The 27730-nt window shown below is 49.0% G+C and overlaps 1 protein-coding gene across 1 annotated transcript; it reads right to left on the bottom strand.

Annotated features, from left to right (window-relative positions):
• Positions 1-1398: 1398 nt before the first annotated feature.
• Positions 1399-26509, bottom strand: FAM83A (family with sequence similarity 83 member A). The gene is made up of 4 exons (XM_037802822.1): positions 25995-26509; positions 17839-18006; positions 16251-16375; positions 1399-1933 (listed from the first exon to the last, which is right to left on the bottom strand). Exons 1-4 carry the CDS (start codon positions 26472-26474, stop codon positions 1399-1401), a joined length of 1308 nt encoding a protein of 435 aa, XP_037658750.1. The 5' UTR covers positions 26475-26509.
• Between the last annotated feature and the right edge of the window lie 1221 nt (positions 26510-27730).

The following is a 27730-nucleotide window of genomic DNA, read 5'->3' as shown; positions in this document are numbered from 1 at the left end:
TCCTTGCTGCAGGGCCACCCCAGACCTTGGTGACTCCGGCCAGCAGAATCCAGCCCGACTCGAGGAGCGCCCCAGCCTCCAAGCCACTCTTCAGGCCAGCCCAGGGCTCTCTGAAGCAAGACCCTCAGCCTGCCAGCCAGCCTCATCCTACCCGACCACCCAGACCCCTCCACTTGCCCCAGGTAGCCACAGCTTCCAACAGACCAATCAACTTACAGATGCAGGTTCTGGGGCCTCAGCCCTAGTTTAAGGGCCCCCAGGCTGCTTCCTTCCCATCTTTCCCAGAAACACCCACAATGTCCCCACATCCTCACCCGAAACTTTCTCTTGAATTTCTGGGGAGTAGACCATTCCTGGGCACTGGGAAACTCCACCCACCATCTGCTGCTCATTGCCTCAGTTTACATTTGTAAAACTTGGGCTGTGTCTACTCCTGCTTACATTACAGAGATTTGGGGAATGTTAACAATAAAGCACTGGATCCTTGTTCCAGTTTGCTAATGCTGCTGTTATGCAAAATACCAGAAATGGATTGGTTTTTATAAAGGAGTTTTATTTGGTTACAAATTTACAGTTCTACAGCCATAAAAGTGTCCAAACCAAGGCATAAACATGAGTACACCTTCACTGGAGAAAGGCCATTGGCATCCGGAAAACCTCTGTTAGCTGGGAAGGCACGTGGCTGGCTTCTGCTTGCTCCCAGGTTGCGTTTCAAAATAGCATTCTCCAAAATGTCTCTAGGCTTAGCTTCTTGGGGCAGATTCTGGGCTAGTATCTCTGAATTGTCAGCAAAAGTCAGCTTTCAATGGCTGTCTCCAAAATGTCTCTCTAAGCTCCAGCACTAAGCTCTTTCTATCTGAGCTCTTTATAGGGCTCCAGTGATTTAATTAAGACCCACACTGAGTGGGCAGGGCCACACCTCCATGGAAATAATCTAATCAAAGGTATTACCCACAGTTGGGTGGGTCATATCTCCATGGAAATAACCTAATCCAAAGATTCCAACCTAATCAACACTAATATGTCTGCTTGCACAAGAGTTCATCAAAGAATATGGCATTTGTGGGGACATAATACATCTAAACCAGCACACTGGTCTTTGGAAGAAAGAGACCCTATTATCATGATTGTTTTCTAGCTGCCCCTCACCTCCCCCTAATCTTCTGGAACTAGAATGTTCTGAATCGGCTAAACTAGAGCAGGGAATCCAAGGGGTCGGCAGTGAGTGGTCTCAGGTCTGGGAACATTCAAACACAGGCAGTGATTGTGCCCTTCTGCCTCTAGTTCACAGGGAAGCAGGTTCAAAGCTGCCATTCTTTGCGGTGGGGCCCTCGGAGCAGAAAATCCTGGGCTGCCCAGCCCTGGCCCTGGAAAGGGGGCGGCTGGGGAAAGGGACCCTCAGAAACGAGGGGACACTTGTAGAAAGGGCCTCCAGACATGCGTGGCTCTGGGCACCAGGCCCAGCTGCTCGAGCTGTAGTCTCGTGGGCCTGTAGGTGTTGAGCTTGCTGTAGAGGGCAGGCAGGCCAGCGTGGGGCCCGGGGGAGAAGTGGGCCTGGGCCATCAGGGGGCCCCGGGGGCCATAGTAAGGCTGGAACCTGGGGGGCAGGGGTGGGTTTGGGGCCAGCGGGCTGCTGGGCCCTGAGGACGCAGACAGACTCTGGTTCTGGGGGTTGCTGCCTGTGGAGGGGCAACTGAAGACACGGGAGGACGTGCCATCGCTGGCAGAGCAGCTGCTACTGCTGAGGCGGCTGGGCGGGGGGCTGCAGCCCATGCCAGGCTGGGGGGCTGCAGCCGGCCTGGGGGAGCACAGGCCCATCACGGGCTTGGAGGAGGCGTAGAGGTGGCGGAACTCCTCCTCAAACAGCTCCACCGCCTGGCCTGTGAACTTGGAGAGGATGTTCCTGTGGACATGTCCGCAGAGCCAGGTGAAGCTGGAGGAAAAGAGGAGAGCGTGAGGGGTAGGGCAGGGCCTCCGCCACCCTCCCTGGGGCTGGAGCCCCTCAGGGCAGAGAAGGAAGGGGATCAGCACAGCCCAGTGCCCCCCATTGGCAGAAACCCCAGGAGGGAGGTATTGTTATCCCCCTTTCACAGATGACAAAACTGAGGCCCAGAGGCCAGAAAACATTTGTAAGACAACAGAATGAATCCCTGGCCTCAAGGCTCTGTCCTGGCGTTCAGCCTCTGCCCTTTAGATGCTGCCCAGGGAGGCAGAAAGGAGCTGAGTGCGAACAAAGTCTCAGCTTTGCTGACGCTGTCCTCTGACGCATCGCCAAGCCACTGGGCTCAGCTTCTCAACCAAACGTGGAGGCACCCACGTTTCTTCTAACCAGGTAGGGGTCTGGGGAAGTTGCAGTGTAAAGATCACTGTTCCTTAGGAGGCAGGGGCTGTATTTGTAGGAAAATCCAAAGTGTTTTTGGATGAGGGTTTGGCCCCATTTCCAGGCCCCATGGTTGGGGAAGGGATGGGATGGGGCAGGAGAATCCTATGCCCCTACCTTGGGAGACAGAAAAGGGGATACAGGGTGAGCCCACAGGAACTGGAGGTGATGCCTGGTAGGTGAGGTGTATGCCAAAAAATGCCCCCAGCATCACGTGGAGGGGGGCCCTCGAGGAGAGCCTTGGTCCTCTATTACAGGTCTCAAATTAAAACAAAATGCCTAAGGTGTTTGGATATTACTTTTTATGATCCCCTGATCTAACCAGATTCTCTTGTGGCTCTGATGGGAAAACTCCCTGCATCCCCTAAAAGTCCTTCAAAATCCCAGCCGACAGCTTCAGAGACCTGCCCAAGAGCATCACATTGGAGATTCCCAGGGCCCTACCGAGGTGCCTCCACATGGGGAGGACCCAGGTGTTTGGGGAGGATGGTCCGAGGGTGACAGGGCTTTGTTTCCTGTGCGGGGAGTGCAGGGCTGAGCGGAAGGGCCCGCTGGCCCCCGGCCCGTCCTGTCTTGCTTCCAAAAGGCCGGGCCCAGCCTGCCTGGTCCCTGCTCTGTCAGGCAGGCCAGGGGCCCTGTGCCAGGTGGGGTGATCCTGGGAACAACAATGAGGCTTTGTTTAAACCACACCTCCTACCCTGGAGTCACCCATGCACACCCCAGAGAGGTGAGCTGCTGGCGCTGAGCCACGCACTGGCCCAGGGAGCAAATCCAGGGATGGCTGGACCGGCTAGCCCGAAAAGTCAGTTTGCAATCAGGCCAGGTCAGGCCAGGTGAGAGAAGCCCCAAGGTGCCCTGGAGCCTTTCAGGACCCTGCACACTCTGCATGTCCCCAGGCAGGAGCTTTTGCATTACGGTTTTTGTGTTTTTTTTTAAATTACAACCCACAGTAGGAAATACATTTAATTTATATTGTGTGTGGTTTTGGCCCTTAAGTGCATAGAATTGACTTTGACTTGTGACCCACTCTCATCATTGGCCCATTTTTATTTATTTAAAAATAACGAGAGAAACTAAGATGGTGGCTAGGTGAGACAGGGCAAAAAAACACCTCTGTGAAAAACACTAGATAAAAACCAGAGAGTGACCCAGAATACTGGTTACAGAGATGCACCAGCTGGATGAGCTCTGCTAGTATCACAGGGGCCGTGTACTTGGTGAAACCGGGAGTCTGCATTCTGAAACGAGTGAGTGAGCTGGCTAGAAGACCTGCAGCTGTGCGGTGGTGAGGGGAAGCCAGGGCTTGGCGTTTGGAGACCGACTGGCTCTTCTAAAAAAAAAAAAAAAAGGGAAAAACCCAGGAGCAACTGCAGTTGCGGGAGTGGGAACCACACAGTAAAACACAGCAAGAGGGGGATATCTGGAGGATAGTCCGCTGCAGATACCCTCAGGGCTGGGGGAACGGAGGGGAGAGCCGGAAGTTGAAAGAAACCCCACGGCTCACAGCTGGCTCCCCAGAGGGCTGGATGAACTCCTGCCTGGGGCCATGCCCACAGCCCACAGCCCCACCAGTTGTCCCAGAGCTGGGAAGGAGGAACTGTGCGAGGAGGAGGGGTTGAGACACCCCGTTTGGCCATCTTTGCATCAGGCGGAGAGCGCCCCCGCACGCCCGGTGGCCCGGGGCTTCCCTTGAGGGACGGCCTGCACTGGTGATGTAGCACGGCATTCCCTCGGCAGAGCTCCTGGAGGATCGCGGCTGGGAGGGGGGACCTGCTCAGAGAACCCAGGGACACTACGCCAAGTCTGGTAGTTTGTGGGACAGTGAGAGAGAGGGTCTGGGGCTGAAATGAAATGAAGGCTTAGATTCTTGCGGCAGCCTTGAATCTCTGGGATCCTGGGGGATTTGAATACTAAAGCTGCCCTTCCTCTCTGGCCACCCGTACACACACCCCACAGTCAGGGTGGACAGCTCCAGCAACACACCCAATCTGAGTTCTCCAACGAGCCCCACAAGAATCATTTCCCCACACACCGCGGGAACAAGGTTGAGAACTGACTTGAGGGGTATAGGTGACTCACAGATGCCATCTGCTGGTTAGTTAGAGAAAGTGTACGTCACCAAACTGTGTTTCTGAAAAATTAGATTGGTATCTTCTTGTTTACAACCTGAAAGAACCCTATCAAGCAAAGCAAATGCCAAGAGGCCAAAAACAACAGAAAATCTTAATGCATATGATAAAACCAGATGATATGGAGAATCCAACTCCAAACACACAAATCAAGATATTGGAAGAGACTCAGTTCTTGGCAGAATTAATCAAAGAATTACAATCAAGGAATGAAAACATAGCAAAGGATTTAAAGGACATCAAGAAGACCATGGCCCAGGATATAAGTGACATAAAGAAGACCCTAGAAGAGCATAAAGAAGACATTGCAAGAGTAAATAAAAAAATAGAAGATCTTATGGAAATAAAAGAAACTGTTGGCCAAATTAAAAAGACTCTGGATATTCACAATACAAGATTAGAGGAAGTTGAACAACGTCTCAGTGTCCTAGAAGTCCACAGAACAGAAAATGAAAGAACAAAAGAAAGAATGGAGAAAAAAAATTGAAAAAATCAAAATGGATCTCAGGGATATGATAGATAAAATAAAACGTCCAAACTGAAGACTCATTGGTGTCCCAGAAGGGGAAGAGAAGGGTAAAGGTCTAGAAAGAGTATTTCAAAGAAATTGTTGGGGAAAACTTCCCAAACCTTCTACACAATATAAATACACAAAGCATAAATGCCCAGCGAACTCCAAATAGAATAAATCCAAATAAACCCACTCCGAGACATATTCTGATCAGACTGTCAAATACTGAAGAGAAGGAGCAAGTTCTGAAAGCAGCAAGAGAAAAGCAATTCACCACATACAAAGGAAACAGCATAAGACTAAGTTGTGACTACTCAGTGGCCACCATGGAGGCGAGAAGGCAGTGGCATGACATATTTACAATTCTGAGACAGAAAAATTTCCAACCAAGAATACTTTATCCAGCAAAACTCTCCTTCAAATTTGAGGGAGAGCTTAAATTTTTCACAGGCAAACAAATGCTGAGAGACTTTGCCAATAAAAGACCTGCTCTACTTCAGATTCTAAAGGGAGCCCTACTGACAGAGAAACAAAGAAAGGAGGAAGAGATATAGAGAATTTTAACAGACATATATAGTACCTTACATCCCAAATCACGAGGACACTCATTTTTCTCTAGTGATCACGGACCATTCCCCAGAAGGGACCATAAGCTGGGACATAAAACAAGCCTCAATAAATTAAAAAAAAATTGAATATACTCAAAGCACATTCTCCAACCACAATGGAATACAAATAGAAGTCAATGATTTTTGAACTGTAACTCCACTATTTACTTCCTACATGATGTAAAATACACAAACTCTAATGACAAATCAGTGGTTTTGAACTCAATGTAAAATATGTAATTTTAGACAAATATATAAAGGTGGGGGAATGGAGGAGTATAGGAACATAGTTTATGTGTCCTTTTGAAATGAAGGTGGTATCAAAGAAAAACAAGATTGTTACAGATTTAAGAGGTTAATTTTATGCCCTGCGGTAAACACAAAGAAATTATCAGAGAATATAACCATAGAGATGAAAAGTAGAGTTTGGGTTAAGAGGAATGGGGGAAGGGGCAGTGGGGAGTTAATAAATGAGTGTAGGGTTGCTGTTTGGGGTGAAGGGAAATTTCTAGTAATAGATGGTGGGAAAGAGATAGCATTACAGCATTCTAAATGTGATTAATCCCACTAATGGAAGGCTAGGGAGGGGGTGGAATGGGAAGATTTAGGCTGTATATATGTTTCCACAATTGAAAAAAAAAAAAGACAGTCTAAATAGATGACAATTGAATGCCAAGGATGAACCTGGATGGGATTGGAGGATGGAGGAGAGGAGGCTCAAAGGGACACAGTTGAGACATAAGGAAAAGGAAATATAGAATGTAAGCTTTGTATCATTGTTGAACCTCTTGTACTTCTTAGCTGCGCTTAATGGGATCGCATAAAAGAATGTTCTTGTTCATGGGAATTGTATATGTGAATTACAGTGTTTGTTCAAGGGTGTGTGCAGCTTGCTCTCATATGTTCAGAAGACAGAGCAATAGATGATGGATGATAGGGAGGGAGGGAAAGAAATAGCAATGTGACAGCATGTTAAAGTTGGTGGATTGAGCTATTGGGGGAAGGGGGTCAGGGTATGATGGAATTGTGTGTATGGGGTTAGTATTGTTTTTGCAACAGTTCCTATAACTTTGTATTTATTTCAAAATAAAAAAAATAAAAAAATAAAAAATAAGAATAAAAATAATGTAACAACCTGTGATCTCACCACCTAGAATATAAGCTACAATATTGATACTAACTGACATCTTCCATGTGGTCCATTCCCCAGGCCCCAGGCCCTAGACCCTCCACACTAGAGGAAACTGTCATCTTGAATCCTGTGATCGTATTCCTTTGCTTTCCCTTTTCCATAACTAAAATTTTAAATGTATTATTTATTCCTGAAGGTAAATATTTTTGTTTTAGTTGTTTTTAACATATATGTAATCTTTGGGATTTTTTTTTTTCTTTACTTAATTTAATGTTGCTAAGATTTAACCTCAGATTGCAGCTTGTTGCTGTGACTCATTCATTTTTGACTGCTGTATAATATTCCACCAAGTGGCTACATGATGGCTTATTCATGTGTGCTCCCACTGATGGGCATTTAGGTTTTTTCCACAGTTCTGCTCTTGTGAACAGTGATGCTGTGAGCACTCTTTTATGTGTCTTCTACTGTGCATGTGGACCAGTTTCTCTTGGAAATATACCTAGGAGTGGAATTGCTGGGCTATAAACTAGGTAAATATTTAGCTTTAGGAGAACAGGCAAAACTCTTTCCAAAGTCATTGCACCAACTTACAATCCCATCAGCAATATGGGAAACAATCCTCTAAGTTCAACATTTGATGGTGTCCTTTTTTTTTTTTCTGGTTGAAGAGGGATAAAATAGTATCTCCTTCTAGCCTTGATTTGCATGCCTCTGATCCCTAATGATGTTGAACGTCTCTTCATGTGTGTTTTTGGCCACACACCCTTTCTCCTCGGTGACAAGCCTGTTTGTGTCTCTCGCCCACTCTTGTATTTGACTTTTGTGTTTTTCCTCTGGTTCACATGAGTTCATGATTCTTGACACTAATCTTTGTGAGGGGTGTGTGTAATGAATACCTGCTCCCAGATCATGCCCTGTCTTTCGGTGAACTAAGGATCTTAATTTTAGCATAGTCAGATTTAGCAATCTTTTATAGTCATTGCTTTTTATGTTTTATTCAAGAAATCTTGGCCTATCCTGAGGTATAAATGATATTCCTCTATATTTTCGACTGAGTGTTTTGAAGTTTGTTTTTGACATTTAAGTCCTTAATCAGGAGATGATTTTTGTAAATGTGTGAGGTGGGAATTCAACTTTCCGCATGGGAAATTTTTTTTTCCCCAATTTCTCCTTTCCCTACTGCTCTGACATGTCTCATCATGCTGGAGTCTGTGTCTGGGCTTTCTATTCTGTTCCATTTGTCACTTTGTCTGTCTCTCCTCCAAGGTCACAAAATCGAATCACTACAGTTTCTGACAAGCCCTGATCTCTGATTAGACAAGTCCTCCTTCCCTGTTCTTCTTCTGCAGACATATCTTGGCCATTCTTGGAGAAATACATTTTACATTGTGATCTCTTCACACTTACAAATGCATTCATAACGACACAATTAGTTCCCAGAAAACCACCCACCTCAGTAAACTCCAAATGTTTTTATTTTACTCGATTTTATTTTTTAAAAATGCTGGACACCATTCATTAAATTGATTTCACACCCTAATAATGGGTGGTGACCCACAGTTTGAAAAACTTCATTCCTCTAGCGACACTGGATGGGCAGAACCTAACAGAACCTAACATTTCATCCATTCATTTATCCATTCATTCAACTAATATTTACGGTCGCTTAGATGTGCCAGGTACTGTGTTTACTGTACTTCATGCCAGGAATGTAGAAGAAAATAAAACAGATCCAGCCCCGTCTAACCTAATAAGATGTTATTTATGATCTTGGCTAAACAAATCTACACACAAATAATTAGAAGTGATGAGGATACTGGACCTGAAAGATGAGGAGTTGGCAGGATAAAGACACCAGGAGTCTGGTGCAAAATGCAAGTGAAAGTCTGGGTGGTGCAAAGCCCCGTGACATGAAGGAGCATGAATGACTGGGACGAAGGCCCTTGTGGCCACGGCAGGATGGAGCAGGGAGAAGGATCCTGATGAGCCAGAGGCCATGGTGAGGATGTGAATCTTTTTTTCTAGGAGCAGTGGAAGGGTTTTAAGGGTGGGAGTGAATTGGTCTGGTTTGTGTTCTTGGTAGAGAAAGTCTGGGGATGCAGGGAGGGGGTGTCAGAGTAGGAGCAAAACCAGGGGCCAGCAGAAGGCTGTGCTTGTGTCATGCTGTTCCTCCCGCTGTTCCTGCTGCCAGATTTCACACCCCCTCCCCTTGAAATCTTTCTCATCCTTCAAGGCCCAACTAATGGCACCCACCTCCTGACCCACCAGGCAGAGGCGATCCTCCCTCCCGGCTGACCCCAGAGCACTTTACTAGCTCACACTGACCTTAGAGCACCCACCACACTGCTCTGTGCTCAGTTTTCTGTTTCTCAATGAGAAAGGGTTCTGCGTCCCAGCACCTGGCACAGCACCCATGCTAGCGTCAGGCCCTCCACAAGTGTTTAAAAGTTGAAATGCACAACACCCTCCCCTCTCAACGGTCCACCAGAATGCAGTAAACACAGTGGCCCTACATGTCTTCATGCCACCACCACCCTCCTCCTGGAGCTCCCCCATATCAAGGATGACAAGCCCAGCCCGGCCTCAGCCAGGCATGGAGAGCTGGAAACCCTAGTCAAGGAAGCTGCTGGCCCCGAGTCAATCACCTAACCTCCTGAGCCTCAGTTTCCCCACCTGTAACTTACTAACGGTCCGATGGCACCTGGCCCAGTGTCTGGCACAAAGCTCCAGAATGTTAGTCTTGCTTTCTCCTGCCCCTACCACTGCTCCTCTCTGCAAGGCCATCCCAGCATGAAGGGCTTCCCTGGGGCAGGAGAGATAACTCAGTGCCCCTCTGCCCATGAGGAAGTGGTTGTGGCCTGCTCTACCAGCCAGAGGACAGAGCAGGGGATTTTCTCCAGAGCTTTCCTTCTAGCAAACCCTGCAGAAGGGATAAGACAAGTGAAGGGTTCTCACTGCCTCCAACAACACTTCACAAATCATAAAATTATTATACTTGCTATTATAACAGCAGCTCTTTTCTAATTCATAGGAACCCATTGGAAAGTGAAGTCAAACTGTCTTACAGAGCTAGTAGCTGTGACCATCTCCAACCCACCTAGGAAAACTCACTACTCCTTCACAAACTGACCCTGCGTTTGAATTATAATTATCAAAATAAAATTGAAATTATAAGTATGATCCATGTCTTAAACAGCAACACACTTTAAATAACATTTCGAATGTTTCCCACATGCAGCTAAGTATTTATATGCAATTGTACTTAATTTTCACAACAATCTTATATAATATTATGATTTTCCTTTTTTCTTTTTTTTTTTTCCTGATGAGGAAACGGGCCCTGAGAGATGAAGGGTACCCAGGTATTAAGAGTGGATAGATGAACTAACAAGCTCAAATTCTTGTTCTTCTGGGGGAAAGCATAATATACGACAACTTTTGTGTTTGATATGTTTTGGTCCAAAGGTGAAACCCATACAGATTTAGGGATTAGGAGGTGGGGCAATCCACATTTTGAGAAGCTGAAGATAAACCAGAGATTCTGTTTTCCTTAAGATGTTCAAGTGAAAGGAGAAATTTATCTTGGGAATGGGTTTCAGCTTGAGAGATTCGGCCCAGCTCTGCTTTCCCCGAAATGCCCCGAATCCCTCCCTTCAGCTCTAGCACAGTTTTCATGTTGCACACAGATGATGGGAGCTTATTTCTCTGCCTTTCTCTCTCCCTCGGTTCCTACTGAGTTTCCAAATGACAGTGACAGCGTCCTCAGGCCAGCCCCTGCTCCAGGCTGGTGGGGCTGGTGGTTCTTCCCGAGGCAGTGCCCACCCCATCGTCCTGCACAAAGCATGGCTGGGTGTGGGGAGGGTGCGAAACTGCTCTAAAGTAATTGCCTAACCGCCAGCTTTGGGGCAGGGCCTTTTAAATGAGAGATTCTGGCCAGGAAAGTGTTTCTTAAAACATCCACACTTTGGTCTGTCAAAGTTCAGATCGTTTTGGACTGGATCATGTTTTGGGCTGGTGGCAGGAGGGGCGACACTCGTTCTGTGGCTTTCTCCCCTGAGTTCCGGCAACTCTCAGCTCCTCCCTTCCCTCCAGTGAGGGCAGGCCTGAGTGCCCCATGGAGAATGCCCACCTAGGAAAGGGTTTCCAGAGCTCTGCAAAGGCCAAAAGGTGGACACAGCCCAAATATCCATCAGTGGCTGACTGGAAAAACAAAACGTGGTCTGTCCATACGATGGAATCTTACTCAGCCATAAAAAGTATGAAGTTCTGACACATGCGACGACATGGATGAACCACTCAAGATTACACTTTGGAAAAGAAGTTGTATGATTCTATTTGTATGAAATGTCCAGAATAGGCAAATCCATAGACAGAAAATAGATTGGTGTTTGCCTTGGGCTGGGGGAGGAGGAAATAGGGAGCGACCGCTAAATGGGTATGGGGTTTACGTTTGGGGTGATGAAAAAGTTCTGGAATTAGATAGTGATGATGGGTACGCAACACTGTGAACATATTAAATGCCACTGAATTATCAACTCTGAAGTGGTTAATTTTGTATTATGTGAATTTTAACTTAATGAAAAAAAAATGTGGGAGAGAGTGAGATATTTTCTTAGCTCTGGTGAACCCCTTGCTCTGGGCTTGGCTCTTGGCTCTTGGGGCTGCGGAGGCGCAGACCTGCCCCTTCCCTTCCAGGCGGTGAGCTGGGCCTAGGTACAGTTTGGTCGAGTTGAGGCCTTGAGTCTGAGTTTGGGGTTTAGGCGGAGCTCCTGCCTTTGGAGGTCAGCGTCCTTGGCTTGCTGCCCAGAGGCCTTAGACCCTCTCCAGCGAAGGAAGCAGGATGAGAAGGTGCCCCGACCGACCTCTTACAAAACAGCATGAGGGCTAGAGGCAGCTCCCTTTTCCACAGGGCACCCCTGGAAGGGTGGTGAAGGGCAAGGAGGGAAGCTGAGGGCGGAACGCACCAAGGGGCTCGGTGACCCCGCGGTGCCAAGGGCCATGTGGTCTCAGAGCCCTGTGCTGGCCAGTTAGGAAATAAGGATGGCGTTTCATTCAGCCTCCACGGCCATCTGTGAGGCAGGGGTTGCAGACCCCCATGGCACAGATGAGGAAAACAAGGCTCCGAAAAAGGAGGAAAGAGACAGTCAACGGGAGCCTGAGTCTAAAGGAGCCCTTCCAAGCCCCCTTTTCCTCCCCTGGGTTTGTTTTCCTTCGAAGCACACACCCTCCTTCTGCTGCCTCCTTTCCTTTCCCACTCACCGGGCTACCGATCGCCCCTGGAAAGGTGCCTGGTGGGTAGTAGGCTCTCTAAGTAGTTGTTGGATCAAAGAATGAAGGAATGAAAGGAAGGAAGAAGCATCAGGTAAATGAAGTCACCAGGCCAGGGGGGTGTGGAGCTGGGAACTGGAGTCAGCGCTGTCTGACCCCCTGGCCCATGATGCTGCCACTTCTAGCCCCAAGCAAGGCCTGTGGGTGGAATTCACTATCTGCAGGGAATCCCTGGGCTGGGAGTGGGGAAGGAGCTGGGAAGTTGGCAGTTAGGGCCATGGAAGTGACACTTGCCATCTTATCCAGGACACTCTGTGACCATTTGGCAAGCATGGGCAATTTGGAAGAGAGGAAGTCTGTCTCGGTGCCCTCCAATTTTCTGTGGGGCCACGCATCCACCACCACCCCCAGCCAATGTGGCGTGACCTGGCCCACGCCGCCTGGCAGCTCCTCAGCCCCTTTCCCCTTCTTGTCCTGCCTCTCCACGTCCCCTGTCCTTGGGGCCTTACCAGGGTACTGGATGGCTAATAGCAACTGTTTGTTGGGTGCCAACTGTGTGCCAGGAGCTCTGCCATGTGCCTTGCAAACAGATGAAGAATGTGAGGCTCAGGGTGGTTATGCACCAGCTTGGTTTAGTACGTGGGAGCTGGAATAGCCACCCAGGTCTGTGTTCTCACCAGGCCATGCCCTTCCACCACTCCACCACCTCCAGGAAGTCCACCTGGCTTGAACAGTGATAAGACCCCAGATGTGGGACTGACATAGGGACCTTCAGTGCCAGGAGGGGCATTTCAGACCTAAGAGCAAGCTGGGCAGGAGGTCTATGGGGTGAACTGAACTTGAAGCCCCTCTCAATCCACAGTCTTTCTTCCCATAGTACGAGTCTGTCCCTCCACCTCCCAATTTAAAGAAGTTTGAGGACACAGAGTCTGTTGTAGACATATTTTGGAGTGTCCGCTCTACCTAGAGCTGAAATGTTGCCCCACCCTAGGACAGGGTGAAGGACAGTCATGGTTTTACCCCATGACAAGTGCCCTCTGCCCCGCCCCCACCCCAGCCACAGTTTATTGTCTCAGGGGTGACAGTGACAGAACAGCGGCTCCAGTGGTGATCTTGGAGAGGCTGGGCTGGGAGGCCCGGAGCCTCAGAGAAGAGGAGGCTGTGTTTAGCTCATGCGATCCATGAGGAAGAAGGATCTGGAAAAAGAAGCTAACAGAGAGGCTTTGTGATTCCATGAAGGCTTGAGTGAGTAGCTTAAGTCCCAATTTCCCTAGACTCTCTGAGGCCCAATGGTTCCATGTATGCTGCCCTTGGATTGTGTCTAAGGTTAGCTGCTAAAACTTTCCTATACCCCACCTTTTTCTTAGTTGGTTTAAGTAGTTTTTCTGTATCTTAAAATGAAACAGCCTTCACCATCCAATTCAGTAGGAACAAAAAGTTCAAAACCACACAAAGATCCATGGAAAGAAAGGGAAAATATTGCATAATTTTGGACTTTGGAAAATGGGTCAAGTATTAAAGAAAACAACAGCTAAAGGTAACCATTAAAAGAGGAGAATAAAAATACCTCCTACTAAGCCTTCTATCTAGCAGAGGAAAATAGGGAGATGTGTAAAAAATATAATATAAAAAACTAGCCATCCAACTGAAAGCACAAAAGGGAAAAGGAAAAGCATAGCCAAAATACATAGTAAGGTATTAGAAGTAAGTCCAAATGTATCACTAATCACAACTCTAAATGGTTTACACCTATTAAAATACAGAGGTTATCAAATTATTTTTTTTATAAATTCCAATGATATGTTTACAAGAGACACATCTAAAACAATAACAGAAAATTTGAAAATAATGGAATGGGAAAAAGACATTCCATGTATGGTGGTTTGGTGCTATGTACCCCAGAAAAACATGTTCTTAAACTTGTTCACACCTATAAGTGGGAACCCATTGTAAGTAGGACCTTTTGATGAGACTACTTCAGTTAAGGTGAGGCCCAACTCAGTCAGAATGGGTCTTAATCCTATTACTGGAGTCCTTTATAAGCGGAATGTAATTCATATAGAGACACACAGAGAGAAAGCCGCAGAGGGAGCAACCAGAAGCTGAAAGTCAACAGAACCTGGATGAGAAGGGAGAGGCCAGGAGAGGCCGCCAGGTGCATCGCCATGTGACGGAGGAGCCAGGACCAAGGATCACCAGCAGCCCGCCCCAGAACACCAGTCTTGGGGAAGAAAGCATCGCCTTGACAGTGGCTTCATTTGGACTTTTAGCCTCAAAATCGTGTCAATAAATTCCCATTGTTTAAGCCAAACCACTGCATGATGTTTACTTTAGCAACGAGAAAACGAAAACACCATGAAAATATAAACCAAAGGAAAGCTGGAGGTGGCAATATTAATATCATAAAAAGCAGGATTTAAGTTAAAAGTTATTAATAAGGCTAAAGAAAAATTCCACCTTTTAAATGTAAGGATTTTTTCCCCCTTTCTCTCCCCCCCTTTCTGCTCATCCCTCCCTGCCTAGAGATTTTGCAGTTGCCCCCACCTGGCCGTATGATGGCACCTGGGCTCCTGGAGAAACAGGGCATGTCACAGGTGCACACCAACCCCTGCCCATTCTAGCCACTGGCACTCAGGGCCTGCCTGGCTCCGTTTAATCCCAGTGTTGTCTTTTTGCTTGTATTTTATCAGTCACTGCTGTGGGTTTAGAGCAGAGGGAGTGAGATGAAATGCAACCAGTCATCCGTTCTGCTCTCCCTGTCACACTTATCACCTTTGCAAAAAAAAAAAAAAAAAAAAGCTTCTAAACTACTTTGAGCTGTTCTTCTCTTCTCTTCCCTAATTTCTCTCTCTCATTTCCTGCCTTCCCCAAACCACTATCAAATCCACTTCCCCAATGTCACCACTGAGGACATTTGAAAGAATGTCCTTTAGGCTTTGAAGGCAAGTCTCAAAGAGGGACCCAAGTGAGACTGCTTTGTGGATATAGGTCATTTGGATATAGGAGTCTTGGTACATGTATTTAAAAACAAATAGACTCTGAATACATATTTTTTCCAAGAAGATAAACAAATGGCCAATGAGTGCATGAAAAGATGAGCACATCATTAGCCATCAGGGAAATGCCAATCAAAACCACAATGTGATACTGCTGCCTACCCACTAGCATGGCTAAAAGAAAAAGACAATAACAAGGGTTGGTGAAGAGGTGGAGAAATTGGAACCCATTGCTATTGGGAATGTAAAATGGTGCAGCCACTTTGGAAAACAATTTGGCAGTTCCTCCCAAGGTTAAACAGAAGAATTACCATCTGACCCAGTAATTCCAGTCCTAGGCACAAACCTAAGAGAATTGAAAACTTATGTCCACACAAAAACTTGTACACAAATGTTCATAGCAGCATTAACCATAATAGCCCAAAGTAGAAACAACCTAAATATGAGTGGATAAACAGAATGTCGTATGGCCACACAATGGTCTATTATTTGGCAATAAAAAGGAATAAAGTACTGCTATATGCCACAACATGGATGAACCTTGAAAACATTATGCTAAGTGCAAGAAGCCAGTCACAGAAGACTACATATCGTATGATTCCATTAATATTAAATGTCTAGAAAAGTCAAATCTATAGAAACAGAAAGTAGATTAGTGGTTTCCTAGGGTTGGGGGGATTGGGAGGAAATGGGGACTGCTAATGGGTATGGGGTTTCTTTTTGGGGTAATGAAAATGTTCTCAAATTGAATGTGGTGATGGTTGCCCAACTCTGGATATGCTAAAAACCACTGAACTGTACACTTTAAATGAGTAAATTGTATGGTATGTGAATTATACCTCAATAAAACTATTACAGTAAAATAATAAAAATTAAAAAAATTAAAGGGAGCACACACACATACACCCACATACAAATTGCATGACTTTACAATAACACCTAAGAGATCTGAGAAGGGAAACGTGATGCTCGGTGCAGTTGCAATCCTGAAGGGGAGCTGAGGCCTGTGGCAGTGCATCCTGCCAGGAAGGGCCCAGGTGTCACCCTGGGGCTCAGGCTGGCCCTGCCTCCGGCCTCACCTGTGTGAGGAAGCTCCCGCTCTGGGCAGAGAAAGAGTGTCCTGGGAGCTGCAGGTGGGTGAGTGTCCGAGCGGCTGCGGGCTGGTCTGCAACGTGCTCAGCTCCTGCCCCACTTGCCCTTGACGGGAGGTGACATCCAGGGCTCACCTGTACGACCCCCACAGGACGTATCTCCAGTCCGAGATGATGAACTTCTCCTGGATCTGACCAGCGAATTTCCTGCCCGACTTGGCACAGTACACCTCCCCTTCCACACTCCGGATGGAGATGTTCTATTGGAAGGAAAGTCAAGGCACCATTTGCTAATTACATATTTACAGATATACATTTATATAGAGTAAAGGCTGGAAGGATCTTCACCAAAACCTAAACTGGGGTAATTGCTGGTTGGTAGGTTATGGGTCATTTTTATTTTGTCATTGGCTGAATTTTCTAAATTTTCTCCCTTGATCTGGCATTATTTGGATCATAGGGGAGGGGTAGAATTCAAACAAGTTGGCAAACAAAAGAAGAAGGCCTGATACTCAGAGAGCCCTCATTCTGGTCCCCCATGGACCACTAGAGATCTGGAAGCTATTTGGGGGCAAGCCCATGCCTGCATGGAAAGTGGGTTTAGAAGGAAAGCCTGGTACGGCCCAAGGAATCAGTTCCAGGGAGGCACCAGGGGCCAAGTATGTTCACAACCCAACTCACGGCCTCTTTGTCCCTTTCCTCCCCCAGCAGCACTTGCTGCCCACACCTTGGGCTGGAATCCTTGGGAGGCTGGGGGTAGGAAAGGGCAGGTGATGGGTATGACTCTCCCTGCAACGTCACGCAGAGCCTGGAGTCCAGGCAGGCTCTGGGGTGGGCATGCCGGTGCCTCCAGCAAGTCTGTGAGCTCACAGGGGGACGGACACATCCTGTCTGCACTCGGGGGCAGAGGACTGCTGGGGGGCCCTGTGTGGCCAAGTCCAGCACTGACTGTCAGAGCCAGTTTTGATGGCCTCATGCCATGAAGGTTGACCCGGGTAAAGCCAAGCATCTAGTTTGTGGAAGAGGCTTCACCTGGCCTGGAGGAGGGGGGATGGGGTTACCCAGTGGCTGACCCACCTGAGTGGGAGGGGTGGCATCCCAGGAATCCTGGGGACCACTCAGCCCTCAGCTGTTCTTCTGGGCCTAGCCATGACAGCTATAGCTGGTGTTATCCTTGACCTTGCATTAACAGCCCCCAAATTCAGCATGACTAAATGAGGCTTTATCTCTGGGTGTCTTTTCTCCCTGCCAGGAGAGGGGTTTGGTTGAGTCCAAGGGCATCAGCTTTCTGTACTAAACCCTTATAGAACAGGGCCTTGGCACTGGCCTCTGTTGAGAGAAGAAAAGGAAGGTGTGGCAGAGACAGTTGCTCACCAGATATCCAAAGGCTTCTACACTTCCCAGCCCCCCACGCATCCAAGTGAGTTCTCGTAACTAACTCTGGTCAATGGAATATGGGCGGAAGCAATGTCAATGCCCAACATCCTTGGAACCCTCCAGCCCTCTCTTCCCCTGCCCCTGCCCCTGCAGTCTTGGAGGCCAAATGTTCCTTGTGGGGTAGCTATAAGTTGGAGGAGGACCAGCTGACCTACATCAAACTTAGAGCAAGAAATAAGCCTTCATTATGTTAAGTCATCAAGATGGGGATATTTGTTACACAGCATAGCCTATCCTATCCTGACTAATACAAAGCACATTTAGGACTCTCGTGGGGGGCTCCTACCTTGAGATGACAGTCAGAGATCTGGACTTTGTCACACATCTCCTGGAAGAGCTTCACACCTCCCTGGTCCAGGAGTATACAGACGACTACCCCGCGCTTGTTGGCCGCCTCTAGAATGTCACAGAAGATTTCTGCATCCGTGAACACATCCATCAAAATGGCCAGGACCTGGACCAGGGAGGGGGAGTGGGGGCAGAGGTTAACTGGTTTCAAGCAAACTTCCTAAATCCCACGGGGCCTGGGGGGAGCTGTTCCCATTGCTACTGAGCTGGGGGGAAGAGGATGGGGTGGTTGAGGGGTTCAGGAAGGGCAAAGAAGAGCTTCTGGGGGGGGGGGCGCCCTGGCCTAGCCTCGCCCCTTCAGACCCCCGACATGCCCTTCGGGGCCTGGTCGGAGTGGGGAATACAAGGGGAAGGGGGTCACTAGAAAGAGAGGAGCAGAGACGGGGAAAGAAGAACAAGGGGACGCATCCAGGCAGGGTCAGAGGAGAGGAATCGATTCAACGTCATGGATTCTCAGCCTTCTGGATCTAGAACACACTATGGCCACTGGTTTTCCCATGGCCACATGGAATCTTGCCTTAGACAAAACCCTATATGGTGGCAGTTTGCATTTTGAGCCAATCAATTAAAAAATATAATCCCCCCCAAACAAAGACTGCTTCTTAAGCTAGAACTGCTGTACACCTTTGAAATGAGCAATAAAGAATACCTGTGTTCTACTGAATGTAGCACATGCAATTAGTACATGATTCAGAATGCCATGGAGAATATGAGCATTTCCAGTGGAAATGCTTTAAGAACACTAGGACGTCCTAACCGTCCAGCAAAGGGGAGAGACACCTGTGCTCCTGCCGGCCAAGCAGCCGTTCCTCCCTCTGCTGCCAATGGCACCCCAATTTTACTTTAAGGAGTCCCCTCTCTTCCTCTCTCAGAGTGGTTTGGGTGGGGGGGGTGTGCATGACCCAGGCCGGCCCTGAGGGCCCTGCCCCCCACCCCCCAACTCCCAACCCCAGAGACCGGGCCAGGGACAGCCACCTGAGCTCACCACCCTCTGGAAAGTCAGCCCAGGGCTTGTGCGGGTTCTGAGGAAGAGAGGCAGTCTCTCCACAGTGCGTCAGCTGCTGGCTGCATCTCCCTACTGCATGGGGAGAGCCTGGGAATGAAGCCAGCCCCGGGAAAGGAGGGCCGGGAATAGAGACAGAGCCCCTGTGGCACGCTTTGGACACTTGGATCCATTCATGCCTGAAGCCAGTTCCACTCCTGACATTTCCACTGTGGGTGTGAACGAACGTGCCTCTACTCCTTCAGCTTGTCTGGGTTTACTTTCTGACACCTAATCAAGAGCTCGTCCTGACATCTAAACCGTGGCGTACTGAAGAGTGGAGTATTAGGCAGCCATTTATAGGTGATAATTACAATGGTTATGTAGAAACAATAAGACATGGTGAGATATGGATGGCCCAAAATAGAACCTGTTGTATCTGAAGTGTTCAACAAACACAGGTTGATAATGGATTAAGTGAAAAAAGAAAACTACACACAAAATGGTATATTTGTTTCCTAGGGCTCCTGCAACAAAGCACCACAAACTCAGTGGTTTAAACCAACAGAAATGCGTTCCCTCACAGTTTTGGAGGCTGGAATTCCACAATCAAGATGTTGGCAGGCTCCCCACTACGTGGGATCAGACACCCAGGGGAGTGAATTTCCCTGGCAACGTGGAATAAGACTCCCGGGGAGGAATGTAGACCCGGCATCGTGGGATGGAGAACATCTTCTTGACCAAAAGGGGGATGTGAAAGGAAATGAAATAAGCTTCAGTGGCAGAGAGATTCCAAAAGGAGCCAAGAGGTCACTCTGGTGGGCACTCTTACGCACAATTTAGACAACCCTTTTTAGGTTCTAATGAATTGGGGTAGCTGGTGGTGGATACCTGAAACTATCAAACTACAACCCAGAACCCATGAATCTCGAAGACAGTTGTATAAAAATGTAGCTTATGAGGGGTGACAATGAGATTGGGAAAGCCATAAGGACCACACTCCCCTTTGTCTAGTTTATGGATGGATGAGTAGAAAAATAGGGGAAGGAAACAAACAAACAAACAGACAAAGGTACCCAGTGTTCTTTTTTACTTCAATTGCTCTTTTTCACTTTAATTATTATTCTTGTTATTTTTGTGTGTGTGCTAATGAAGGTGTCAGGGATTGATTTAGGTGATGAATGTACAACTCTGTAATGGTACTGTGAACAATCAAAAGTACGATTTGTTTTGTATGACTGCGTGGTATGTGAATATATCTCAATAAAATGAATATTAAAAATTAAAAAAAAAGAAGAAGATGTTGGCAGGGCCGGGCTCTCTGAGGGCTCAAGGGCAGGAGCCCCCTGTGCCTCTCCCGGCTTCCGGGAGCTGCCAGCCATCTTCGGCAGTCCTCAGCCTGGGGCTCCTGCACCCCACCTCTGCCTTCTCCTCCGTGTGTCTCTCCTTATAAGGACACTGGATGTATGGGATTTAGGGCCCACCCTAATGCAGTAGGGCCTCCTCTTGGCTAACTGCATTTTCTTATATGTAGAGTCATCTGTAAAGACCCTGTTCCCAAATAAGGTCACATTCTCAGGTGCAGGGGTGAGGATGGCAGCGTACCTTTCTGGGGAACACAAGTCAACCTGCAACAGGTGGCAGGTCGGCTCTGATCGTCGGTGGGCGGGGGCAGGTGTGCAGAGAGCCGCACACAGCCGGAGAAGGCAGCCACACCAGGATGCGGGAATGTGGCCGATTTCCTTTCCTCAACATTACCCTTAATAATAACAATGTCCCACCATCTTTCTAAGAATTAAAGTAATTTTTTACACCACCAACATCTGGGAAGAAGCAAGGGCAAGAATCCTGTCGAGGGAACAGGCTAGTAGCTGTTGGCTTTGGGCTCGGTTGACGGGGGTGGCCGGGCTGGGGAGGAAACTCCTGAGCGACTGCTCAGCTCACCCTGGGTGGGAAATCAGAAAGGGTTCTTCAGTAGAGAATCCCCATGACCCACGGGGACCAGGGTGGGCCTGTTAGCACACAGTTAAGTGTCCACACACGTCTAAGCTTCTGGCACCACAAACAGCTGAGGCCCTTTCATTTGCAGAAAGATAAATGCCTCCTGTGCCAGGCAGCAGGCAAAAGAGACAATACCCTCTCCCCCAGTAGGTCAGGAAGCCCCTCCAGACCCGTTCCCTGAGGCAGGTGGTCGACTGAATGGAGAAGGGGGCAGGTTTGGAAGTAACCCCGCCTCCTGCTTTCAGGGATGATCAGAGATAAAGGCTCAGCATGTCCAGGTTTATCTTGTTTGCTTCCTGTGGGACTGTCTCCCAGCTGGATGAATCCCAGGCTGGTGGCGGGTTTGTCCCAGGCTCCCTCAGTCCCCTGCCTGGGTGTCCTGCCTTACAGGGTAGACTGGGTCGAATGGTGGTTCCCTAAAGACATGCCCACATCCTAACCCCAGAACCTGTACCCTGTGCCAAACCATCTGTCAGAAAGAGATAACTGTATTAGCACCTCCAAGGGGTCTCACCACATTGAGGGTGGGGAGAGCGTAGTAAGGCCCTGCCACCAGAGAGGGCAGCCCTAGGGTCCCCACCCACTCCACGTTTGCAGGTGACGGGGTCTCCAGTAGAAGCAGGACTCACACAGGCACTGAGGGAGAGACATTCACTCCCTTAGAGAGGACAGAGAGCAGCCAGCTTCCCAGCAGGTCCCGATCCGCGGCCGACACAGGGAGATCTGACCTCTGAGCACCCCTCTTGTGCCTGCTTCCTCCCCACCAGGAACAGCTTTACCACCGAGAGAAGGCGGTGTTGGCCAGATGCCCTAAAATGGGCATGATTTAGCTGGACCATCCCCAGCAAGTGTGGCGGCACCTCCCCACAGCTGGGGGCTGTGTTTTATCTCCGGGCACTACCCAGAAGGCTGTCAGCCGACACTCACCATCCACCCAGAAGACAGGCTAACCCAGACCTAGCATAGGGTAAAGTACGGGTCACAGGAAAAGGCTGCTGCTTTGACCGATTTGGAAAAAACGGTCTTTGAGGATGTAAGTTAAAGATCTTGAGATGCCATCACCTGGGATTATCTGGGTGGGCCCTAAATCCAATGACAAGTGTCCTGGTAAAAGACAGGAGAGGAGACAGCCACAGGCTCACAGAGGGGAGAGGCCGTATGAAGACAGAGGCAGAGAGTGGAGTGATGTGGCCACAAGCCAAGGACACCTGCAGCCGCAGGAAGCTGGAGAGGGAGGAAGGATCCCCCAGAGTCTTAGGAGAGAGCACAGAACTGCCGACATCTTGATTGTGGACTTCTGGCCTCCAAATTGTGAGAAAATAAAGTTCTCTTGTTTTCAGCCCCCAAGTTTGTGGTAGTTTTGTACAGTAGCCTAGGAAATGAACACAGTGAAAAAAAGTGGCCAACTGGGAGTTCGGGAAATTCCACTCCAGTCCTGGTGCTGCCAGAAACTGGCTGAAAGCCGTTAGACAAGTCACTTACCCTCTCTGGGCCTCAGTTTCTTTATCTATAAAATACTACACAGTGGCCAACTCTGCAAATAAATTCATCACCCTTCCCCCTGATGTGGGACAGGACCCCCCAGGTGAATGAGTCTCCCTGATGACATGGGGTAAGGATTCTGGAAATGAGCCTGACCCTGGCATCAAGGGATTGAGAGTGACTTTTTGACCAAAAGGGGGGAAAGAAAGGCAACAAAATAAGGTTTCAGTGGCTAAGAGATTTCAAATAGAGTCCAGAGGCTGTCCTGGAGGTTACTTCTATACAATCTTCAGCTAGATATGCCAAATGACCACAGTATGATAAACCCAAGCCAACAGTAGTCCCGAAAACCCTAAAGAGTGCCCAGGCCCCTATCTGAGACTCTATAATAAAGTTTCACTTGCTAAGTTTATTCTTCAGAAACTTAAATGCTCCAGAGAGATCCTATGCCAGCTAAGTCCCCAAACCCAGAGGCAATAGTCTCTTCAAGAACATCAACTAGATATGTCCCCTTTTCTCATAAAGTTGACACTCCTTTTAAACATGAACAACTTAGGGTGGTCACTGCCCAGACATCCCTGAAGATCAGGAAAGTGATTAAACTAGAGGAAGGGGTAGCAACAGACAAGATGGAATTTAATAAAGGATTATGAATATGGAATTTCTATATAATTTTCTTAGTTGCTGGGGTATTAGAATAGCTAGAAGGAAAGAATTGAAATGGTGGAACTGTTACCCATAGTATTCTTTGAAATGTGCTCTATAGCTACTTGTTAAATTGTAATTTGAAACTTATCACCTTTTTGTATATATGTTATATTTCACAGTAAGGAAACAACTGAAACTATAGTACGGTAACTCAATATTTTTTGGGAATTTCCTGTATTACTCCTTGTTAAATCATACTTTGAAAGTTATTACCTTTTTTGCATATGTGTTATATTTCACAATAAGGAAATAACTGAAACTGTGGAACTGTAACCCATAACATTCTTTGAAGTTTGCTCTCTAACTACTTGTTAAATTGCACTTGGAAAGTTATCACTTCAATGAATACATGTTTTATTCCACAATAAAAAATATGATTAAAAAAACACTACACAATGATACGAGCATTAGCTGTCAAGTAAGATGGGTCCAACTAGAAGCCAAGATAATGTAAATGAAAGCACAGAACAAAAGTAAAGAACTGAAAACAGGGACTCAAACAGATACTTGTACGTCAATGCTCATAGCAGCCTTCTTCCCAATTGCCAAAAGGTGGAAGCAATCCGCCTTTTGTCCATCAGCAAATGAATAGATAAAGTGTGAAATATTATTCAACTGTAAAAAGAATGAAATTTGGATTCATCTACAACACGGATGAACTTTGAAGAAATCATGTTGCGTGAAATGAACCAGACATAAAAGGACAAATATTGTATGATTTCACTTTCATGAAATACCTAGAATATGCAAATTCATAGAGACAGAAAGCAAAGTACAAGTTACTGGGGATGGGTGGGGGGTGGGCAGGGAATGAGGAGTTAATGCTTAGTTGGTGCAGTTTCTGTTCGGGGTGATGAAGCAGTTTTGGGAACGGATGGTGGTGAGGGTAGCACGATATCATGAATATAATTGATACACATCCCTGGCTCTGGCTCTGTCCAACTTTTTTTACCCTTTCTCCTGTTTTCCTATATTTTGATGCTCCTTGTTTGCACTTGTTTTTTTTTTTTTTTTTTTTTTTTTTATCATCATTTTATTGAGATATATTCACATACCACGCAGTCATACAAAACAAATTGTACTTTCGATTGTTTACAGTACCATTACATAGTTGTACATTCATCACCTAAATCAATCCCTGACACCTTCATTAGCACACACACAAAAATAACAAGAATAATAATTAGAGTGAAAAAGAGCAATTGAAGTAAAAAAGAACACTGGGTACCTTTGTCTGTTTGTTTGCTTCCCCTACTTTTCTACTCATCCATCCATAAACTAGACAAAGTGGAGTTTGGTCCTTGCACTTGTTTTTGACTCACCAGTAACAACAGCAGCTTTTACCGAGCACCTAGTATGGGCAATTTACATATGTTCATCTCAGGGAACCTTCAGGACACTATTAACTCAGCTTTCCAGAGGAGGAGCTGGAGTTCAGAGAAGGTAAGTAACTTCCCCAAAGCCAAACAGCTGGAAAGCAATGGAGGTGGCCCCCATCCATCCCCATCCCCATCCCCATCACCCACCTCCCTCATCTGCTTGGAGCCTAAAGGACAGGCTGTCTGTCTGTTTGCACTGGATGCAGCCTGAGGGGCAAAGGGCCTCCTATGCTTGTGGGTCAGGGACAGGTCAGAGAATGGGATTGGGACCCCCAGAGCAGAGCTTAAGGAAATGTGGCCTGAGAGAGGGAAGGGGGGCCCAGAGATGGGGTCAACAGCCCTTGAAAAAGTCCTAATGTGAGATGAGTCCCCCGGGGACCACCCCCCACCATGTGTGAGCCTCAGGCTTCTCCCCCACCCCCAACTGGAGCATCTTCCCCCAGAGGGGGAAGGCGAACTACCGTAAGGTAGGGAGGGGACAGGCCTAGCACAAACCGCCTTATGATTGCTGGGGAGGAGGGGGCCATCCTACCCTGTGAGTCCCCGGCTCCGGTACGGCCTAGGGGTGCCCTCTTCCCTGCCTGGGACCTCCACATGTCTTCAGGGGGTGGACTCCCCTCTCCCGGGTCTGGCCCCTTGGGCAGTGGCCCCTGTATAGGAACAGCCCACACCCCGCCCAGGGCCTCTGGAGGAGCTCAGGGCCCCGGATGAGGGGACACCCCTCAGTGTCCCCCGGAGCTGGGCCATCAGTTTGTGCGCCTGGGGTGGAGGAGCCCCCGGGCCTGGAGGCCCTCTGCCCATTTCCCAGCTGACAGCGGGCGGCCACTCAGGGCCCTGGACCCCAGGGACAGTGGGAGAACTCCTGACCCAGCACCGTCACGGTGCCTGAAAGTCCATTAGCCAAGCTTTGACCTCAGAGGACTTTTCCTCTGCCAAGGACACTTATTAAAATGTGGACGCCCTGAGAGGAAGAACTCTTCTCTACGGCCTGACCCCTGGCTGGAGTCGGTCTCGGCAGGGTCGCTCGTGGGCGGGCAGGTCCAAGCAGCGGGCGTGAGGACAAGGACAAGTGCCTGCCCCACGAGCAGGGAAGGTGAGGGAGCAGGTGAGAGAGCGAGTCATGCTAATGCCTGAGTCAGAGCGGGGTGAGTTTGAGAACCTGCCAGGTGGAGGCCAGAGGGGAGCTAGAGAGGCTGCGAGCTGGGCCACGGAGCCATCGGGAGCCCCTGAAGGCTCTACGCGGGGAAGGGACCAAATTAGATAAGTGGTGTAGAAAAAACTATTGCAGTGTGGGGATGGGGAGGTCGGGGATCCAGATGGAGTTGGAGAGCTAGGCGGGAAGTTACTGCAGGTGTTCTGGTGATGGATGGTGGTGGCCTGGACCAAGGCTGAGACAGGCAGGACCCAGGGAGGCAGGGGTCCAGGGCAAGCCCCCTGACTCCATCCTCGGCCCCAGTCACCTGGATGCAGCCCCTCTCCCCACCCCACCAGCCCCCATCCCTGCCCCGCCCGTGGCTAAGGGGACACAGGTGCCCCTGCTACCTGGCTGCTGCGGGTGATGCAGCGGCGCACGAGGTCTCTGATGTTGTTGTGCTTGTCCGTCTGGAAGTACACGGTGGCGCTGGACTTCTCCTTCAGGTAGGGCTTCCAGGCTGAGCCCCAGGCGGGCAGCAGGGCCGGCTCGCTGCCCCCCGAGGCCGTGGGGAAGTAGGTGCCCGACGGCAAGGAGCCTGAATCGAGTCCCTTGGGGCCTGCCTCGGGCCCTCCCAGGGGATCCGGGACACTGGGGGGCTCCTTAGCCCGGGCCTGGATGTACCGGGCCTCCTCTGAGGACAGGAAGTCCACCTCGCCCTCCTGGCTGAGCGCCCACTGGTAAGCCTCAGGGCCCCCGTCCAGGAGGGCGTCCGTGGCCAGCCGGGCACTCTCGTTGTCGCTGAAGTCGGCCCTGGCCGGCCGCGCCCACTGGTTCTTGACAGCTTCCAGGCGTTTCTGGATCTTGCCCGTGTGCCTTGCCTGGCTCATGCTGCCCTGTCCCTGAGCCGTGGGGAGGAGGCTGACGCGTGGACTCTTCTGGAGGTGAGAGGGAAGCCACCGTGCCCCGAGGAGAGGGGCTTTTGGCCGTCCTGAGAAGGAGCAGCTCCCGGGACTGGTGTGCAGGTGCCCGCCACCCCTCACAAGGCTCAGAGGGAGTGATTTACCACGGTCAATGCTTCTCAGGGCTCAGCCCCTGCAGCCCAGGGATTGGCTTATCTCCCAGAGTCACCCGCCCTGCCCGCAGGGCCCCTGGCGCCTCCTGCCCGGGGTGAGCTGAGCCGGCTTTCCTGTTCCAGGTGAGCTGGCTTTCCGCTTTTCCTGCTCGGTTGCACAACTCCCGTGGGAGCCTGGAGACCCTCAGGTCTTTACTACAAAACAGGGAGACCCTCCCAGCACCCTCACCCAGGCCAATGGTGGCCTGGAGGGGTACTGCTTATGTGCTTGGTCACCACGTGTACGTCTCTGTTGATTGCACTAAAGACAAGCATTTCCTGGCGGAGAGAAAGGATCATGTCTCTGAATCCTGCCCGGGTGAGCGATGGAAGCTAGAGGCAGGCCAGGGTAAGCTGTTGGGAACACCCCAAATTCCCACCCCTCCCTGTCCTCTGAAAATGCTCTCTTCTCCTAGCCATCTCCTGCACCTTGTCTGTCACTGTCATATGTGAACAGATCCCGCAAACAGGTCCCAGTTTTGGGGCCAAGGCTGATTGGCTGGCATGCTTGGAGTCCTGCGACCAGCTGGCATGCTTGGGTTTCCGTCTGGAGAAGCCCCCAAGGCTGTGTCTCAGCCCCTTACCTGCTGGGAGCAAGTGTGTCTTGGGAGCTGGAGGGGGAGGTGACTCCGAAGGAAGTGACCACATTTTCTCTCCAGATCAGGTCCTGGTCTTACAATGGATTGGAAGATTTAGAATCGGGACTGTGAGTGGATTCCTCCAGAAACAGGCTCAGAGGCTTGGATCTGAACACAGGGGTTCATCTGAAAGCAGATCCCAAGAAGCACTGATGGGGACATGGGCGCCTGGGATGGGAAGGGAAGGCAGTGTGGTCGCTGTCTGGGCTCTGTCCTGCTGGGGACCTCTGGGGGGTGGTGCAGAATATTCTGAAATTGTCCCCCCCAGCTGCTGAGCGAGCTGCAGTGTTGACTTGCCAACCCCCTTTATCCTGGATTGAAAGCTGCTTCCAGGCAGTATTCATTTCCCAGCACTTGGGCCTGCCCTACGTGTTCACCAAGGAGCCCTCTGAAG

This window comes from Choloepus didactylus, chromosome 14 (assembly GCF_015220235.1).
Source record: "Choloepus didactylus isolate mChoDid1 chromosome 14, mChoDid1.pri, whole genome shotgun sequence".
NCBI lineage: Eukaryota > Metazoa > Chordata > Mammalia > Pilosa > Megalonychidae > Choloepus > Choloepus didactylus.
This window is presented reverse-complemented; position numbering and strand designations above follow the sequence as displayed.

Excerpts from the sequence above, each read along its gene's own strand:
- FAM83A (XM_037802822.1), bottom strand. The coding sequence starts at position 26,474 with ATGAGCCAGGCAAGGCACACGGGCAAGATCCAGAAACGCCTGGAAGCT. Across the intron at positions 18,007-25,994 it reads GCATCACCCGCAGCAGCCAG|GTCCTGGCCATTTTGATGGA; the intron begins GTAGCAGGGGCA and ends TCCCTGGTCCAG. Across the intron at positions 1,934-16,250 it reads GTCCTGTGGGGGTCGTACAG|CTTCACCTGGCTCTGCGGAC; the intron begins GTGAGCCCTGGA and ends CTTTTCCTCCAG.